General features: G+C 37.0%; 1 protein-coding gene across 2 annotated transcripts; it reads right to left on the bottom strand.

The window, feature by feature from the left end:
* Positions 1-9,638: 9,638 nt before the first annotated feature.
* Positions 9,639-18,378, bottom strand: LOC126725682 (phospholipase D alpha 1-like). Of its 2 annotated transcripts, XM_050430515.1 has the most exons (4): positions 18,263-18,378; positions 18,089-18,185; positions 10,526-12,419; positions 9,639-10,298 (listed from the first exon to the last, which is right to left on the bottom strand). In XM_050430515.1, the coding sequence occupies exons 2-4, from the start codon at positions 18,179-18,181 to the stop codon at positions 9,865-9,867; spliced, it is 2,421 nt and encodes an 806-aa protein (XP_050286472.1). In that variant the 5' UTR covers positions 18,182-18,185; positions 18,263-18,378; the 3' UTR covers positions 9,639-9,864. The 2 variants fall into 2 exon arrangements, with proteins under 2 accessions (XP_050286472.1, XP_050286473.1); XM_050430516.1 differs by lacking the exons at positions 18,089-18,185; positions 18,263-18,378 and adding an exon at positions 12,958-13,020.
* Positions 18,379-18,869: the final 491 nt, after the last annotated feature.

Raw genomic sequence — 18,869 nt, 5'->3', positions numbered from 1 at the left:
AGAGGATCCCATACCGACTCAATAACTTCCCTACATCGCTTCTCCCTTGTCCACATATCCTCGAACATAAACCTCTTCTTTGTCGACTTTTTTTCCTGATTACGCTTCAATGCAAGGACCAGTAGACAATGATCGGAAATGAAAATTGAGCAATGTTGCACGCTGGCCTCTGGGTACATCTTCAGCCACTCATCGTTTGCAACCATTCTATCAAGCCTCAACTTAGTTCTCTGATCACCATATCTTCCATTGCACCAGGTGAACCGTTGACCCACAAAACCCAAATCAGCTAAGCCACACCTTTCCAAACATTCTCGAAACTCTGTCATCTGCTTGCCATTTCTTTCCAAACCCCCTGACTTCTCATAAGAGAAAGCTATCTCATTGAAATCGCCGAAAACGATCCATGGTAGATCGCTTTGAGTTCGAAGAGCTTCCAACAACTTCCATGATATGTGTCTCTTTTCAGTATCCGGATGACCGTAAAAACCGGTGGCTCTCCAAGGGGTGGAAGAATCATTTTCACACACAACCACATCAATATGGGAATTTGAACAACTCTTAAAACTCACCTTAGCACCCTCCTTCCACAATAGTGCAAGTCCACCGCTCCTGCCATCACTTGGGACGGTGATACCTTGTGTGTAGTTCAGCTTTGATTGAAGCCCTTTTATTCTGCTAATACTGGCCTTTGTTTCAGCTAAAAAAACCAGCAGGGGTTCTCGTGTTCTCACCTCATCGGCAAGAGTTCGAACCGCCAAAGTAGACCCCATACCTCGGCAGTTCCACGCCATCACGATCATTGAGCTCGATGGGGCTGTGTCGCAGCCACCGCCTCTCCGCCAACCGTATCTTCTTCATTCTCAAGGGTGAGTTTCCTCTAGTTCTTTCCCTTTCGTTTTTTCTGGTCAACAACGTTGGGATCCAGTTCTAGCAATGGAGTTAGACCCAAACGTTTTTTATTTTCCTGACCGAGGCCCACTTCAGTGCTCTTTCTGCTTAATTCTCTTGCTAGACATTTCCAGTGTCTAGTTGTTGGGCCAAGAGTTTCAGTAGTCCAGCCCTTGTTATCATCAAAAATCATTACAACTGGGCCTTGTGGGCCTTCCATTTTACCCGGCTCAGTTACCTGCTTTACCGCGTTCGTGTTTGGCGCCAATTCAAAATTGAATTTTGGCTCACTCCCCTGTTTTGATGCACTCACCCACTACATAATTTCAGTCTCCTTAGTATGGATTAACTTCGAATTTGTAGCCCTTTCACTATTTTGTGCTTCAAACTCTCCTGCCTTTTCTTCTCTCAGCTGGGCCTTTCCTTCTTTGTGAAAGCTTTCTGTCAATTGCTTTGGGGGAGGCAGATTTGTTTTAACCCAGGAAGGGCTATCGTCACCCCTGTCAGCTAGCCTAGGCACGTGAGGGCTACCCACACAACCGGCCACTCTCAGTTCTTTGGTGTACCTCTTCTCCGTCTCCGGTCTATTTCCGATATCTCCTCCTTCTTCAAAACCTCCTTCCATGCCTGAGCTGTGATCCACCTTAAATCCTCTCCTCATGGGCTCTCCTCTTAGCCAAGCGCCATATTGAAACTCTCCATTCGATTGGAGAGCATTTGCATGACCTTCCGGACACTCTTTGATACCGTGACTGAGCATACCGCACTTGTAGCAGAAGTTTGGTAGTCGTTCGTACCTGAAGTTAATCCAGCGACGCTCCCCTCCTTCTATGATCACTTGTTTTCCCCTCACTAGGCGTTTCGTAACATCAATTCGAATTCTCACCCTCAAGCACTTTCCCCATTGAACTCCTGACTCCGAAACATCCACATCCAAAACTTCCCCTAACTTAGAGCCTATTACAATCCCAGTCTCCCTGGTTCTGCTCTTCAATGGCAGATTGAACATCTGGATCCAAAAAGGAGACCACTTCAGGTCTATCTCCTTAGGAGTTAGATCGGCTTCAAAATCTTGAATGATTACTAACTGTTTCTCATAACTCCACGGACTCATGTCCAAAACTCTCCTCTTTTCCATTTCGTCACCGAACTCCACCGGAAAAATATCTTCCTCTATCTCTGAAAGATACACTCCCTTTTTTGGTTTCCACATCATCCTTAGATTCTTTCTCAAAGCGTCTAAACTGATACTTCTGTGTGTGAGAACTTTCAAAACAGCGCAGAACTTCCCTTTCTCTATTGCCGCTTTTGTGCTACCACTCCCAAGCTCAACGTCATCCGCCTCTTCCTCCGTAAAAGACAACTTCTTCCATAGCTCTTCCAACTCCTCCGCCATAATTTCCACCCCCAGCTCTACAATAGATAAAGCTTTTATCGTTTTCTACACCCACCAATTATACATAACAAACCACCGATGACCTTACCAAAGGAAGGTCAGAATAACTCTTGCAATAGAATGCAAGACGCTCACCTGCTGCTACAAGCCAAAAGGCTAGAGAGCACTTTTTTGGTTTGCTTTGGCTCTAGTGAACACTTGTGTGCTTGGTGATTTACTTTGTTTTGTGCTTGGTAGCATAAGCACAAATGACAAAACCATATAAATGCATGAGATGAGTACTGACTAAGTAGTACAAGAAGCAGGTGTCATCTTTAATTATTATTTTAAAGTCTGTTTCTTTCTCCAAAACTCATCCGTTCTCACTTGTCAGCTACCATTGGGTTCACTAAATGCAAGACAATTTTCCATCGCTTCATAATATAATGAAGTGGGTTTTTTTTTTGCTGGGTAATTGGTTTATAGGGGGATCGAACTCCGAACTTGACAAGGCACTAAGGCCCGGGTACCACTCAGGCACAAGGCCCGGTGGTATAATGAAGTGGGTTGCTCAAGTGACAACCCACCAAAAGTAGACAATTTGGGCCACGGTCCTAAGCCCATTAAAAATTGAGCCACAAACAAGGTTGCCCATATTCTAAGCCTAGTAATGAGCTGCGGATTTGGATCGAGTCCATTCTCTTTTAACCTTAACTTTGGTAATTTGGGTTCAAAGATTGTTTTTTTTTTTAAAATGGCCGACAATCTGCTAAGGCCCTTGTTATTTTGTTGAGCGTTTAATATCAAGAGACAAATTATGTAATGCATAAGAGATGTGGTGGTGAGTGTTTTTACAACCCATCCGGATAGAATATCTTCTACTATTAAAGTCTTATTACATTATATGGAGCATTAAACCTTGACTCCCTAAGTTACAAAGCATTGTAAACTCTATTCTTCCACACACACAAAAAAGAAGCATTGGACTCTCTTTAATGAAAGTGAGAACTCAGAAGATTATCACACTATCATCATCACCGTTATCAAACATCCACTTCAACCTCCACAGCAAGTGATGACTACTGGGCCACTGCTTCCAAGAGAGAGACAGAGAGACAGAGAGACAGAGAAAGAAATACAACTTAATTGACTTAAACACTTCCATGTATCTTAACTTAAAAACTCATACATATCAATCTTGGGCTTCTCATTAACGGTTTTTTCACTCTATCTCTCTCCACCTTCAATCAAATTTGAATGAAATCTAATTTGGAATCTAAACCTTTTTACCTATGAACTTTATTTATATACTTTTGTTTCAATAATTTTTTCTCTGTCTCCCTCTTTAATCTCTTTAGTTTTTAGGTATAATGGCAAATTGTTCCCTATAACTCAAACCAATAGTCATTAGAGTTTAAAATATGATAAATTCTCCTAAAAGTTCTCTATTTTATATCTATATATAGATCAAAGTTAATACTTTTGTATATAATTAATAAAGTTTTGCTCATACATGTGTAATAGTTTGTCTTGACAAATATATTAGTACTACAATTTGGCCCCTAAACAAAAATTCTGGCTATGCTCCTAGTTAATTGGAATAAAAGCATCAGTATTTCATTGAAAAAAGTCATCCAAAAAAATTATCCAATTATTTCTTGAGGGCAGGAATTTTCTTAGGTCAATCCCAAAATTTATTTTTTATTTATTTGTTTTTGTCACCGTAGGAAAGTACCATATTCTTTACGTACCATATGAGTTATTTTAGGGTCCGTTTGGATACAGCTGAAAACTGAAAACTGAAACTGAAAACTGAAAAACACTGTAGCGAAATAATTTTTAAATGTGTGAATAGTATTGTGGGACCTATTTTTAATGAAAAAGTTGCTGAAAAGTGAAATTTGTGGGTCCGTGAACAGTACACAATGTGCTGTGATTGGTCCAAAAAAATTTGAAAAGTCAAAGTTTGCGGCTACTGTTCATTGAACAGTGCATGAACAGTAGCCGCAACACCCAAAACGCTCCAAAATGCGTGAAAAAAAAAAAAAAAAAAAAAACAGACAAAACGCAAACGCAGTTTTTTTCAGCCGAATCCAAACGCGCTCTTAGTCGTGGATTGTGAGGGAATAATTTGTAAGTACTCTTAGAGCACGAAGAATGATGCTCATTACTTTTATATTTATAGTGAGATCTACTCATTAAATTCATAGTTGGGGCTACCAAGAACGTAAGAGGACAGAACATCATTTCTCCATACTCCAAGAGTATTTAAGAATTTTCCTATAAGGTCCCCATACTAACAAACTGCTGGTCATGGTTGGCAATGAAGACTGGGACTTATTTTGTAAATCAGTCTTTACGTTTGAGCTTTTTTGCTTGGTTGTATTTTCAAGGAATTTATGCCCATTATTGGAGATTTCACAAATGGTTTGGTTGGAGTTCTGGAAAGCTTTGCTATTTGTGAACACACAGAGTGAGCGAGCTTAGCTGTGAACTGGGATTCTAAAGATATTGGGTATTTTGTGATCTTCCAAAGCATAAAAACATGAGCGGAGCAATTATGCCAAACTAAAGAATGAGAATTTGAAAATATTTGAATACTTGACTATTTATGTTAAACATTTTTGATAATTAATATCCACACCTTGTTCATAATTGTAGGGAGCTGAGAGGAAACCTGGAAGTGGCGACTCCAGGAATTTTGTTTAAGGGGTCATTAAAAAATTTAAATAAAAAAGAACTCGAATATATTGAATTATAGACAAAATAAAATTAATACATGAAGTTTTATAATTTTCTTCTACAAGTTTTCAAATTTTAAATTGTTATTTTTTTTTTTTTTTTTTTGAGAAACAACCCAACTCAGGCTGAAAATATATAACTAAACCAAGTCTTTTACAACATAATTCAAAATGTTTGGAGGAACAACCTCACCCCAAACTCGTAACGGGAAAGAGAACCTAGCATCCCTAGCTAATGCATGAGCAATGTAATTACCCTACCGCCTCACATGGATGATAGAGTAGGATTGAAAATAACCCCCTATAGACGCGAATTTGAAATCTTCCCTGCCTGTAAGCTTTTCACCACGAGGTCTGCATCTCCTTCAAAGCACACCTTGCGAAAGCCAAGTTCCCGGGCAAAGAGAGCAACTCTGTGAGCCGCCAACATTTCCAGAATCTCCACAGATGTTGGCATGAGAACTTTCTCGGACAAAGCAGCTAGCACCTGTCCCTCGTTGCTGCGAATAACCACCCCAATGTCGCCTTCCTTCTCCTCCCCAAACACCGCCCCGTAGAAGTTCGCTTTCACTGATCCCACAGGTGGAGGCTGCCACTGTACCGGTCCAGCCCTTGACTGTGGTTCTTTCCGTTGCTTCCCCTGTTGGAACTCAACTAACAGAGCCGTGGCTGACTGGGCAAGCTTTGAGAGTGGCTGGACTGGTTCATTAAGTCTTTTTTTATTTCTTCTGACCCAGATCAGCCACACGGACATAGCAAACTCCTCCAAGCTTTTTCCTTCCTCTTCTATGATGCTAACCAGGTCGCTTAGTGATATGACGCATGGAAATTTTCTCCTAACCTCCATAAAAGATTGCTCCCACCCTTCTCGGAGATCGTCGCAACTCCATATGGCATGTAGCACGTCTTCTTCCCTGCACTTGCACTGTTCACACAGAGAGGTATCCAACACTTTCCGCCTCTGTAAGTTCACCTTAGTTGGAAGCGCATTTGAGCAAGCTCGCCAAAGGAACACCTTGACCTTGTTTGGGACTTTCAGCTGCCAAATGTTCTTCCAAAAACGCTTCACCTCATTAGCATTGGAGCTTGATGGTGCGGCCTTCATTTCAGATTCACACAATAATTGATAACCCGTTTTGCCGAGTAAGCTCCTGACCTACACCTCGGCCAAGTAACACTGTCCTCCTGGTCCGTGACTGGTACTGGGATGCTTTTGATTCTTTGTGCTTCAAATGGCAAAAAAAGAGCTTCTACTAGTTGATCATTCCAACCCTCACCCCTAGCTGCCAGCAGTTTTGCTACTTCCCAGTTTGATGCAACCCCATTTTTTGGAGAAAGAATACAAGCTGAGTCTCCTCCAGGCAGCCACCTATCTCCATATATATTAATCTTCCTTCCGTTTCCCACACTCCAAAGCAAACTGGTTTGGACAAGTTTTCTAGCTTTAGCGATGCTTTGCCAAGCATAAGATCCAGAGGCAACCTTTGCGTCAAAAATTGATCCGCTTGGAAAGTATTTCGCACTAAAAACCCAATAAAAGAGAGAAGATCGATCCACAAGTAGTCTCCACACTTGCTTTGTTAGCATAGCCTCATTAAATTTTTCCAAATCTTTAAAGCCCATACCCCCGAAGGCCTTTGGCTTGCACAAGGTCTCCCAATTCTTCCAATGGATCCTTCTTTGATCTCCCCTTTGGCCCCACCAAAATTTTCTAATCATCATCTCAATATCATTTAATAATCCGGATGGGAGTTTGAAACAACTCATCGCAAAAGTGGGAATAGCTTGAACTACCGCTTTTAAGAGCACCTCCCTACCTGCTTGCGAAAGGAGTTTTTCCTTCCAACCTTGCAGCTTACTCCACACTCTCTCCTTAATGAAATTAAGACTCGCCTTTTTATTTCTCCCAACCACCGCCAGAAGCCCAAGGTACTTTTCATATTCTCGCACTTCACTTACTCCCAAGGTATTGAGAATTTCTAATTTCCTCTCCTCCGGGGTGGACTTGCTAAAAAACACGGAAGTTTTTTCTTTATTCAATTTTTGCCCCGAGGCTTGCTCATACAAACTCAAAATACTTTGGACAGCATCCAATTCACTCATTGTAGCACGACAAAAAAGCAGAGTGTCATTGGGAAAGAATAAATGGGTGATTTTTGGGCCATTTTTGCAAAGAGAGAAGCCCCTAATAGCTCCAGACCCAACTACCTGTTGCAATTGACAATTTAGAGCTTTAGAACAAATTAGGAATAGGTACGGAGATAGGGGATCTCCTTGCCTAATACCCCTAGTTGGGTGAATATCACCCTTTGGCACTCCATTCACTAGGATTGAATAGGAGGTCGAATTTATACAACTCATGACCAAAGCCACCCTATTCTCATTAAAACCCATCTTCACCAAAGTTGCTTCTAGGAAACTCCACTCCACCCTATCGTAAGCCTTGTTTATATCAAGCTTTAAGGCCATGAACCCCCCCTCCCCCCCTTTTTTGCCTTTTGGTTCTTCATGTGATGTAAGGTTCAAAGGCTACAAGGATATTATCAGAGATTGCCTTGTCCGATTGGAAGGCACTTTGTGATTTCGAAATAATCAGAGGTAGCACCCTTTTGAGCCTGTTAGCAATTACCTTGGAAACAAGATATTACATAAAGATATAGGACGGAATTCTGAAACTTTTGAGGGACTTTTTACCTTTGGAATAAGGGTGATGAAGGTCTGGTTTATTGATGGTGGGATAACACCCGAGGTAAGGCAACTCAGCACTGCTTCCATCACATCATCACCCACTGATTGCCAATAATGTTGAAAAAAGAGAGGTGGAAGTCCATCTGGGCCCGGCGCCTTCAGAGGTTCCATTTACTTCAAGGTCGTGACCACCTCTTCCCTAGTATACTCAGCATTTAGAGATTGATTCATCTCATCCGAAATAGAACAAGGAATACCAGCCACTACATCTCCTATTCCATATGGGTTCGAGGAGGTAAAGAGGCCTTGATAATAAGAAACCAAAATATTTGCAATCCCATCCTCATCCGCACATGCCTCCCCACCCGGATCTTCAAGAGAATCAATTCGATTTCTTCTAAACCGATGAGAGGCCCTACTATGAAAGTATCTTGTGTTATTATCCCCCTCTTGCAACCATAGAGCACGAGAATGCTGTTTCCACATTTGTTCTTCGCTCACTAGAAGCTTTGAAATCTCTCTTTTCAACCTTTGGACCCGTGCCATGCTTCCACCCCTTATTGCCGCTTCTTCAGCAACTTTCAATTGCTCCTTTTTTTCCCTAAGGTGGCGAGTTACATTACCAAAAGCAAACTTGCTCCACCACTTCAAATTCCTACAACACCTATCCACTTTTCCTTCCACTCTCTTCATTGGCCTGCCTTGGCAATCAAAGGACCATGCATCCTCAATCACTTCCCTACAACCTTCATCTCTCATCCACATTTGTTCAAACCTCCATGGCTTATTTACTCTCTTTGGGATGCCTGCTAGATAAATCATGATCGGTTTATGATCTGAAGTACCACTCTCCAAATGGACCACTTTTGTAGTCGGGAACATTGCTATCCAATCCAACGTACTAACCGCTCTATCAAGTCTCTCCCAAACCGTATGAATATCCACCGAGAAATCCACTTCTTTCTTCCAAAAAACCGCCACCCCTCCACCCCGCCCTTCTCTAGAAAATTCTATCATACCATCAAACTTTAGCTTATAGTGTAACTGTTATATGATAGTTCATTATGAATATCTATGCCAAATGTGGATAGCTATGGCTATGAGGCTATGGCTATTTTATTTTTTTAAATCTATCTAACATTTTTATTGTTATGCAGTTCTTAGTATCTATTTGTTATTGATATTTTAAACTAAATGACTAAACTAAACTCATTAATTAGCTTTGTATTAATAATTAAGGCACACAACCACACTCATTCATATATAAACTTATACACTTTGCGTCTACTTAACTAGCCAAATGCTTGGATAATTACTAACTTTACAATTTTTCTTAAATTTTACTAACTTTATAAAAAAAAGTTATTATAACATGATAACAATACACACACATGTAACAAAACATCTCTATTCCTAATTATTAAATTATATAAATTTATATTATATTTATATTGTACACACAAATGTCCACACACATCATAATTCACACAAATAGCATTATAACAAAAAGTAATATATACTATCAATATTAGACACACTCACACACATAATATAAATTTATAAAAAAGAGTGATACTTACAATTCACAAACACTGGTTTTTTACTCTTAGAGTTAGAAATACTTGTAATAAGGGTGTGCAAAATTTAAGTTAGGGTGTGTAAAAATATTTTTAAAAATAAATTAAAGTATTAAACTAAAAATATATATATATATATATATTTTATATATATAATTTTTTTTTTTTTTTTGGAATGAACCCCCTGAATATAGAATAGCCCGCCCCTGAAACCTGGCGATGAATTTAATGAACTAATGAAGGAATTAGCTCAGATTGATTTTATTTTTATAGGTAGGTTCAAATAGTTATAAGCCAATCTCAAATAGAGTTGCAAAAACAAATAATATTCAATATTAACATAATAAAAAAAACACAAGAAAAACATTCTTAAGCCAAATAAACAGTACTCATAAGTTATAATCGTCGGAATCAGAATCACACGGCATTACCACATCCCTAGAAGCACTGCTATGAACATCCTGACAGAAAAATGATCTCTCTGCAGGTTCACACATAAAAAAGATTTATTGCACAACTATAACAACTAAAATTATAAAAGTAAATGCAAAGCGAAAGGCTGTTATTATCATAAACCAAGCAGAAAATATCACTAAGTAGTAAGGATTGGAGGCATGTAGTCAGCTTTGGTACCCAGAACACGAGCCTTGGTGTCAGGGAAGAACTCAAATCCAGGCAGCTCTGTGACGTTTCCTTCACTATCAATCCTGACAGGGTAACGCAGCAAGTGTCCTGGCAGGTCATGTTCAAGTGTCTCACTTGAATACAGATCCCAATATTTGTCAGAAATCTGGTTCAACTTACTGATACACTCCTCGCTTTTAGGGTGTAAGAATGAATCATCCAGCATGCCAAGGTGCTCGTTCCATAGTGACATACGGAAACCATGGATCTGGCCACGTGCTAGCTGCCTGTTAGCCAGATGATATGGTTGGTAAGCTCCCATTGCTATCTCAGAGTCCCTAGCTCCATCCATTGATCTCTGGTTGATGTTGGCAGATCCGATTATTATATATTCGTCATCAACTGCAAAAAGATATAGGTCAGTTCCAAGACTTGACACAAAATATTTACATTAAGACGAGGAATGTCATATAAGTTGATAAATTCTTTTGAGATTGACTGGGTTCTGGGGTTCAAATATGCTAGCGTGTTGTATAAGTTTCAAATCTGGGTAAAAGATTTTTAAAAAAAAAACAAAAAAACAAAAAACAAAAAACTAGGGTTCAAACAGTGGAGGTGGCATATCTTACCAATCATCATCTTAGCATGAACATAGATCATGAAGCGCCGGGACTCCTGAGCTCGACTATAGTCTGAATCAGGTGGTGGTTTTTCTGATGGTTCATATTCACCCTGCTTTTTCACCTCCCGATTTCCAAGGCAGAAAAATGTCAAATAATTCCGAGGATCCTCATCAATACCCTTGGCTCTCAGAGCCTGAATAATATCTTTATACATCATATCCATTGTCCTCCTCTGCCAATCTAATATGGCCTGAACTGATCCACTCTCCGGCATACCCTCTGGCCACATCGGGACAACAACATAGACAGTGAACCTCTCCCCTGCTTCAATCTTGCTGATAATCTTAAGTGAAAGCTCCTTTGGAATCAGATGAAGAGCACCGATATCCTCAGGCTTGATATCATCAGCACTCCAGCAAAAAGAGCTTCCAAGGAAATACTGATTCTCAATATAAATGAAATCCTTTGCACGTCGAATAGCATTAATGTAAGCATCCTGAATGCTTCGGTCAATGATATTATCCTTCCCACTGACAAGCCCTGCTCTGGCTGCATCTTCAGGTGTCTCTGGGAAGCCAAAAGCAGCCCCACCATCAATGGATCTAAACAACTGCACATTCCATGTGTCATTGTCATCTGGAAACATAACTGGAGATGGGGGGATGATGATTTCGTCAAGCTCTCTAAGCTGAACAAGTAAATCCTTACCACCTTGCTTTCTCCACCTCTGCTCAAAATTAAATAAGACATCCCAAGCAATTGGTCCTTCAAGCCGGGAGTGGATATCATGCCACGGTTCCCTTGGACCACCTTTTGTAATTGAAGCACCCTCAAAATTTGGCTGATGAAAATCATCGTTATGTGCAGTGTCCAATGTCCTGAAGAGTGAATGAAAGGGGGTATCATATCTCCCATCACAAAGATCAATACCCCCAACGAAACTCACAATTCTCCTCTTTTGTGACCCTCCACTAGGCATATCACTGTCCACCACCACAATCTTCTGGTGATGAGTGAACATGGTTGAAATTGATAAGTCCTGAACAATGCTTCCACCATCATCGGGATTTCGGGGACACAATACACAGTGCACATCAGTATTCTGGAAGTAATGTTCAGTTTCTTCATCGTGGGTGGCCATCAATCCATCCTTTTTCAGTAACCCAACAGAAGTCCTGTCATCCCAAACAAGCATAAGAACCCTAACACCTTCACTTGCCTTTTTCTTAAGCAGATCACCAAGTAAGATGTCTCCTCCAGACTTTGGCCTCCTTGAGTCCCTCACCAAGGAAATTTCTGTATAGACAGACCATCCAGTAATGTAGATCAAGTGTTTTGCATTAGTGATTGCATCAAAAATGTCTTCCCAACATCTGTGGGGCTCATAATATGTGCCTCCAGCAAGAGGGATTTTAGGAACAAATTTGTCTGGGACATGAGCATCTTGGTACAGAGAAATCCTACATCCTTGTCTCTGTGAGAAGAATGTGTATGGCACTCCAGGAAATTTAAGACTTCTAATACCCCGAGCCCAATTATGGTCTTTTGCAACATCAAAGTATTGTAGCTTCACATGGATCTTCGAACCTACAGGATTTTTCTCTTTATCCAGTATATCAACCCATCTATCCACTTCCTCTCCATCTAAGAGTTCTTCAATAGGTACATATGCTCTTCCAATTAAGGTTGCCCCAATAGGATTATCGTCTTTGACAGTGAAAATAACATTTGAAGCCAAATGAGCACAGTAGATATGAAAAGACTCATACCACCTGGGATTGTTAGGCTCATTTTCTAGTATCCTGGTCTTCCCAACTCTCGCCTTTTCTAGATCAATGGTTGCGTAGACTTTAGGAACTCCTTTACCAATACCAACTGTCTCTTCAATGTTTGCCATTATCTACAAAATATAAATTCAAAAGTAAGATTTTGGGAAAGAAGAAGAAAGGAAAAGCAAATGTATTACTTGAAAACCTACACTCCAACAACAAGCATCATATTATCAGAGTAACTAAAAATAATTAGAGAGTGGAAATTATAAAAATGATTGTATACTTTGTAGTGTATAAAATGAACAGGGGAAGGATTATTCATACGATGAAGATAATGCTAACAATCCACCAAAAATACATTGATAAATGAAAGAACAAATAAAAAAGGAAAAGCACCACACACAATCTTTAACAAATCTTGCTGCCATAAAAATACTCAAAAAGAAAAAGGGGGAGACAGCAACCCATGATTTAAAGCACTGCACTGGTCACTGCTATTTGTGATCTGGATAAAGCTTAGTTTCATAAAAATAAGTATTGAAGTAGTTTAGTACGACAAGAAACACCAAAATCAGTTTCTTATTCTTAAATGTTAAAACAATTATATGGCTTTCATCTAGCATCAAGCTCTCGCCTTGTTGGCATTATGACCAAGAACTAACATACTTTCGAGATAACCTCAAGGGGTCGGCCTAGTGATTCCCAAGCCTTCATTAAATCCACATTAGGTCTTAGGTTCAAAACTCCTAAACAACATCTTTGGACCAGCCCAAAGGATTATTTCTAGAGTTTCAACACCCACCTTACCCCCCATCAACCACCCCCCCCCCCCCCCCCCCCCCCCCAAAAAAAAAAAATCCTACTTTCAAGATAGACATGTATGCAATATGAGATAGTTCCAAACAGGGACAGAGCCAAAACTTAGAGTTAGAGAGGGCGGCTTTGCTGTTGGTTGTATTTAGTGACTTCAGCCTTTAACTTAGTTGCTTAACTGCTAGTTGTTTAAAATTTTTTAAAGGGTCAAATTGTTTGTTTTTAGTAAAATTTGTTGACTAGGCTTTATTTATTTATTTATTTATTTATTTTAGTTTATTGTTGATAATTTTTGTTGTTGTACTAATTTTTTTGGGCTTGTATGTTTCTTTTTTAGATTTTAGACTTACAAACATTTTTTAATGGTCTTTAAAATGTGGAAAATGTTTGAACTACAAACTTTTTTACAAATTGCTGATAATGTAAGTGATGAGACCAAATGCGAACTAATAAGAATTTGCTATCTTAAACATTTGTAAAAATGTTATAGAAAAATTTGTGACTATAACAAAACTCTTAAAAGAATCAATAATATTTTTCAGTAATCAAAAGTGTAATTTTCTAAAACAAAATTACTAAAATTAGTACCCATATATATAATAATATTTAAAAAAAAAAAAATTGGGGGGCCATTGCCCTCCAAGTCCAACCATGGCTCCGTCCATGGTTCCAAAACTGTTTTAAGATTACAAAATTACCCATCCGCTAAGCAATAAGTGAAAGAGAGCAAATAGAGCTTCTTCACAACATTGCTAAGTAAGTTATTACAAATGCATGATTGTGAAACCATGATCATAAGGATCTGAAATGAAGAATTGAAAGTTCAACTATTTCCTAGAAAAATAACAAAAAAATATAGTTATTAACCATATTTCTAAATATTATTTTAATTTTTCAATATCTTTAATTACTTTGATCACTAAAAAAAAGGCTATCCACATAAAATAACAACCACCCCACCAACATAATAAACAAGATAATTAATATAATATTTGAATTACCTTTTTATAATTGGATATACATTCATCTATAAGTTACATGTTTGAAAATGCTACGTAATAGTTTGTATAAAAAAAATTTAAATATATACCAACTTCATTACACACACTTTGCGTGTACGATGAAGCTTTTTTTGTGTTTTGTGGTCCTATTTTATAGCAAAAAAAAAAAAAAAAAACTATCTTTATTTTTTATATATAATTTTTATTTTGAAAATCTAATTTATCTATACTACTATTTAAGGTGCTTTCCCTATTTGGACTAGATTATTTTTTTTTGTTCCAAAATACCCCTACACCCCTAGGTTTAAGTAGAGACAAAACTAAAGGATAGTACGGTAAAAATACATTTCTAACTTGCACTAAAACATTGCTTACAAAATAGGAACACTATTCCATTAACCCACTTTTTCAAAGTAACTATACATTTATTGTTTTTTTTTTTTTTTTTTGAGAAAAAAAAAAAACTAATAGTTATAAAAAAAGATGTAGTAATTTCAAATTATAATAGATTCAAATTATTAACTAAAAAAAATTATTACTTTTTTTTTCTTTTTTTCTTTTTGTGTGAAAGTAAACTTCTTCTATTTGAATTCTAATAACACATTTGCGTACTCCAATTCCTCCCTAACCGCAACTACCAAAATTTTTGAATTAAAACCAATCATGGAAATTTAAACGCCCCCACTTCTTATTATCCAGTTATGAGTTATCCATCCTCTCCTTTTTCTTCAGTTTTTAATTTTTTGACTTGCAACCTGAGTGTTTCCAAATAGTTTCCACGAACTAAACCTTACGAAGATCCATCAACCTGTCACTATCTCTTTTTGTAGCGGCTGAAGAATTTCTATTGTGTGAAATGATAGATCATTTTGGCTTCTCTGCTGTGTGAAATCAATGTGTTTTTTGTTTGGAGCTGAATGAGTTTAGCTTGACTGGGGTGCTTGGTGCACTGTTTGATGCCAGAGAAGGAGAACAAGTTCATGGGATTGGTATTAAGATGGGTTAGTTGTGTGGCCGTTCGCTACATTTGAATAATGCAATTATGAAAATGTACTGTCAATGTAGTTCAACGTGTTCTTAGTTTGGAATTTTGGCTCAAATAGTTTTGATTGGTAGGAATTATTGTATTTGGTAGGTGATTAGCTTTTGGGGTTTTATTGTTAAATTAAATGAATTTATGGTGATTACCTTAGTTTTAATTTGGATTTTTGATGCCAAGCTCCATGTGGGTAAAAGTGAAACGAAAGACTTCCAAGTATTTGAGGTCTATGAGAGAAATAGAGGATAGACGTGATTTTAAAGAAAAAATTAAGGCTTGCCTCAATTGGTTTCTTCTGTAAATTTTAATGACAGAATTCTAAACCGCAAGAAGTATGTGAATCTGTTACAATGATTATAGTTGTGAATAAAATATGTCATCAAAGGTTGTAATAGTTTTCAGTTTGAAATTTGACATCTAACTTTTACTTGAAATTTCACTTTTTGTCTATTTTTATTGGTTTTTTTTTTTTTATGGACTATTTTTTATGTTTATACAATCATATTCGATCAATTTTTGTTTAATTATCCTATTGTTTTAGCAGATTTTATGTTACATCAACCATTAATAGGATTATAGGACCAACAATTCTTTTGGCTTAGTAATCGATAAATCCACTAGGAATTTCCTCATGTGAACTTCTGGATTCGTTTAGTTGGAGGGGTAAAAAAGTGAGAGAATAAAAAATGGTGAAATGATGGAAAAGTGGGAGGATAGAAAAAATTTTAATTTTTCAAGATTTCTTTCTATCGTGAAGGCTTAGCAGTTATCAAGCTTTCTTTGAAAGAGGACAAATCCTATGATAGACCAAGCATTGTAGGTGAAAAAAAATAATAATAAAGTAGTTAGAAAATTAAGCATTTAGTAAATTATAATCTACTATTTTAAGTCACATCACTGTTTGCAATTCACTTTAACAATCTCAAGCTGCTCAAAAAATTTACAAAATCTCAAATCATTCTTATGGAAGCTTAATTTAAAAGTTTAAAGAATGATAGACGCGATTCTAAAGAGAAATCGCTGAACATCATAGGTGTTGTGTTGAAATAATTCAATTTCCTTTAAGTAGATAGTAAATTAAGCACCAAACAAGATTCTAAACCACCAAGTGTGAAAGACACTAGTAATTATCAAGTTATCTTTAGGATTATATTTGTATTTTGTGGTTAGAACTTAGAAAATTTAAAAAGTTACAATGTTTCGTGTTTAATTGTTGCTTTTGTTCACTGATGGCATTATACAAAGGTATGAAAAATTGTCTAAACATTAATGAAAAGAACTAAACTTAGTTGCTCTTGTTTCCGATTGGTCCATTAGGTCATTACATTTTCACTTGATTTTTGTAGTAAATCTGAGTGTTTGAAAGATAATGCTTTACATATCTGATTTGCTCACTATATTTGGTTGGAAATCGACCCAAACTTTTACTTTTATGTTTTTCAATGTGCATTACGGCAAAATATAGATAATATCATTCCAATTGATATTTATATGTAACAAAAATTAACTTACTTGGATGAATGATTTATTGGTTATAAATAACTAGCCTCTGAGCACTTGCAACTAGCCTCAGTGTGCTCAGAGGCTAGTAAGTGGATAAAACAATTTGAAAATTAATAGGAGAGTGACCCTATTTTTTAAGCAATGTTTTAGTGGGAGTTAGAGTTGTATTTTTACCGGATTGTCCTTAGTTTTGTCTCTATTTAAACATAGATGTGTAAGGGTATTTTTGAATAAAAAAAATGAGGATCCCAAACGAGAGAGACCCCTTAAATAGTAGTATAAATAAATTACACGTGGAGCTATTTTTATTGAGGAAAGAAAAACGCTTTTTGAAAAGATAAATTTGCTACTTATAAGACAAAAATATCCTTCATCATCTTTTAACCTTCTTAATTTTCTCTCTCTACTCTCCACTACATCTGTAGCTGCTCTCTTCTCTTTCTTTTTTCTTCTTCTTGTCTCACTCCTTCTCTCTCAGTCTTTCTCGTGCTTCAATCCAAGAAACAAAAACACCACCACCACCGCAACCACCATATTTGTAACTCTCCATAACCAGATCCATCTCACTCCCTCTCTCTGCTATCTCGGATTCTCTCTCTCGTCTCAGCCATGGTTTAACCCTTGAGCTCCACCACCATTTTTGGTAGTGGTGCTCACCTGTGCCACCACCACCACTGGTAATCGTTGGCCTCCCCTTTCTCTCTATGCCTTTATTTCTACTTTCCTTCCTCTGTTTTTGGTTGTAGCTAGGTTGCTTTGGTGAGTGGGTTCAATTTGGGATGTGAAAAAGCTTTAACAATTTGGCTTGGGTTTGAAATTTGGGGCATTTGAATGGATGTTTTGTAGATCAGGGAAAAAAAGAGAGTACAAAACTAAGTTGAAAATGTTGCTAAATGGAAGGAAGAGAGAAGAACTTTAAAAGGGTATTTCGGTCATGTTGTAAAATGTGCGATTTTTTACCCTCTAGTGACACTTTAACTGCTTTTACAAGTTTTTTTCTACCTTCTTCAGTCAAAACTGCTTTACCAAGTTTTTTTCTACTCCCGAAAAGCAACAATATTTTATTAATAAAAAAATCAATTTTAACGGTAACAAAAGCCATAACGGAATCAGCTGGAAAATCACTCCTCGTAATTAACAAAACATTTGTTTTTTTTTTTTTTTTTTTTTTTTTTTTTTTGAGAAGTAACAAAACATTTGTTATTGGATCAACAACCCATTAGGCTAATTTCAAAACAGACAAACACAAATTTTTTTTCCCAACAAACATTACTATATACTTGATTTTTCATATGTTTTAACTATAAAAACCAAATGGGTATCCAAATATAAAGACAAAAAACCATGATCCATGCTTTAAAAAGCAGAGATCAAATATTGGGTCAGATCCAAATTTATTGAATTATAAAAAAGGGAAAGAGAAAAAGGGTGACGGAAGAACCTTGCAGAAGATATTAGGGCCACCACCACTGTGGAGCTTGTCGACCTCATAGATAGTAACGTGAAGTGTACCATGCAGCAGAATATGCGCCATTTCTCTGCACCCATTAACCAGAATTATTATAAAGAAGAAGAAAAAGAAATATCAATCAAAACAGAGTAATCAGAAACATACAAAGAAGAAGAAGAAGAAGAAGTTGATCGGATGGTATTTATACTATACAACAGCACACTGAAAGTGAAGGTGAAACAGAGAGAGAGAGAGAGAGAGAATAAGTGAAATAGAATATTGAAAAGCAGGCAATCAGGAGTACTATATTTAAAAGAGAGAATATGATTTGGATATATGGGGACAGTATGGGGAAAAATGAAAAAGGTTCTCTCTCTTTTTTTTTTTTCTTTTTTTTTTTTACTATTTATCTGATTTTGCACTTTTCAATATTTTCATTCGTGAAGCAATAAATCTTTTTTTTTTTTTTTTTTTTTGTATAAAATTTTTTTTTGTTATAAAAAAAAAAATCAATTTTTTTTCCTATTCTATGCACATATATATTAGTATTGTTAACTAGAAAACTTCAATCCACACTTATTATAAAAAAAACAAAAATTACCCCTTAACATCAACAATACTATAAATACAATCAATTTTATTCCTTTTTTTTTTACAATTTATTGTGATAGCAACATTGATTCTCAAGAAAAAAATTGGTGATAGCAAAATTACTTATTTCAGGGAAAAAAATTACTTTGACATTTGTTGGGTTAATTTCAATTAACTCAAC

Source organism: Quercus robur, chromosome 5, assembly GCF_932294415.1.
Source record: "Quercus robur chromosome 5, dhQueRobu3.1, whole genome shotgun sequence".
Taxonomy (NCBI): domain Eukaryota; kingdom Viridiplantae; phylum Streptophyta; class Magnoliopsida; order Fagales; family Fagaceae; genus Quercus; species Quercus robur.
The sequence above is the reverse complement of the archived record's forward strand: the minus strand, read 5'-3'. Positions and strand labels throughout refer to the sequence as shown.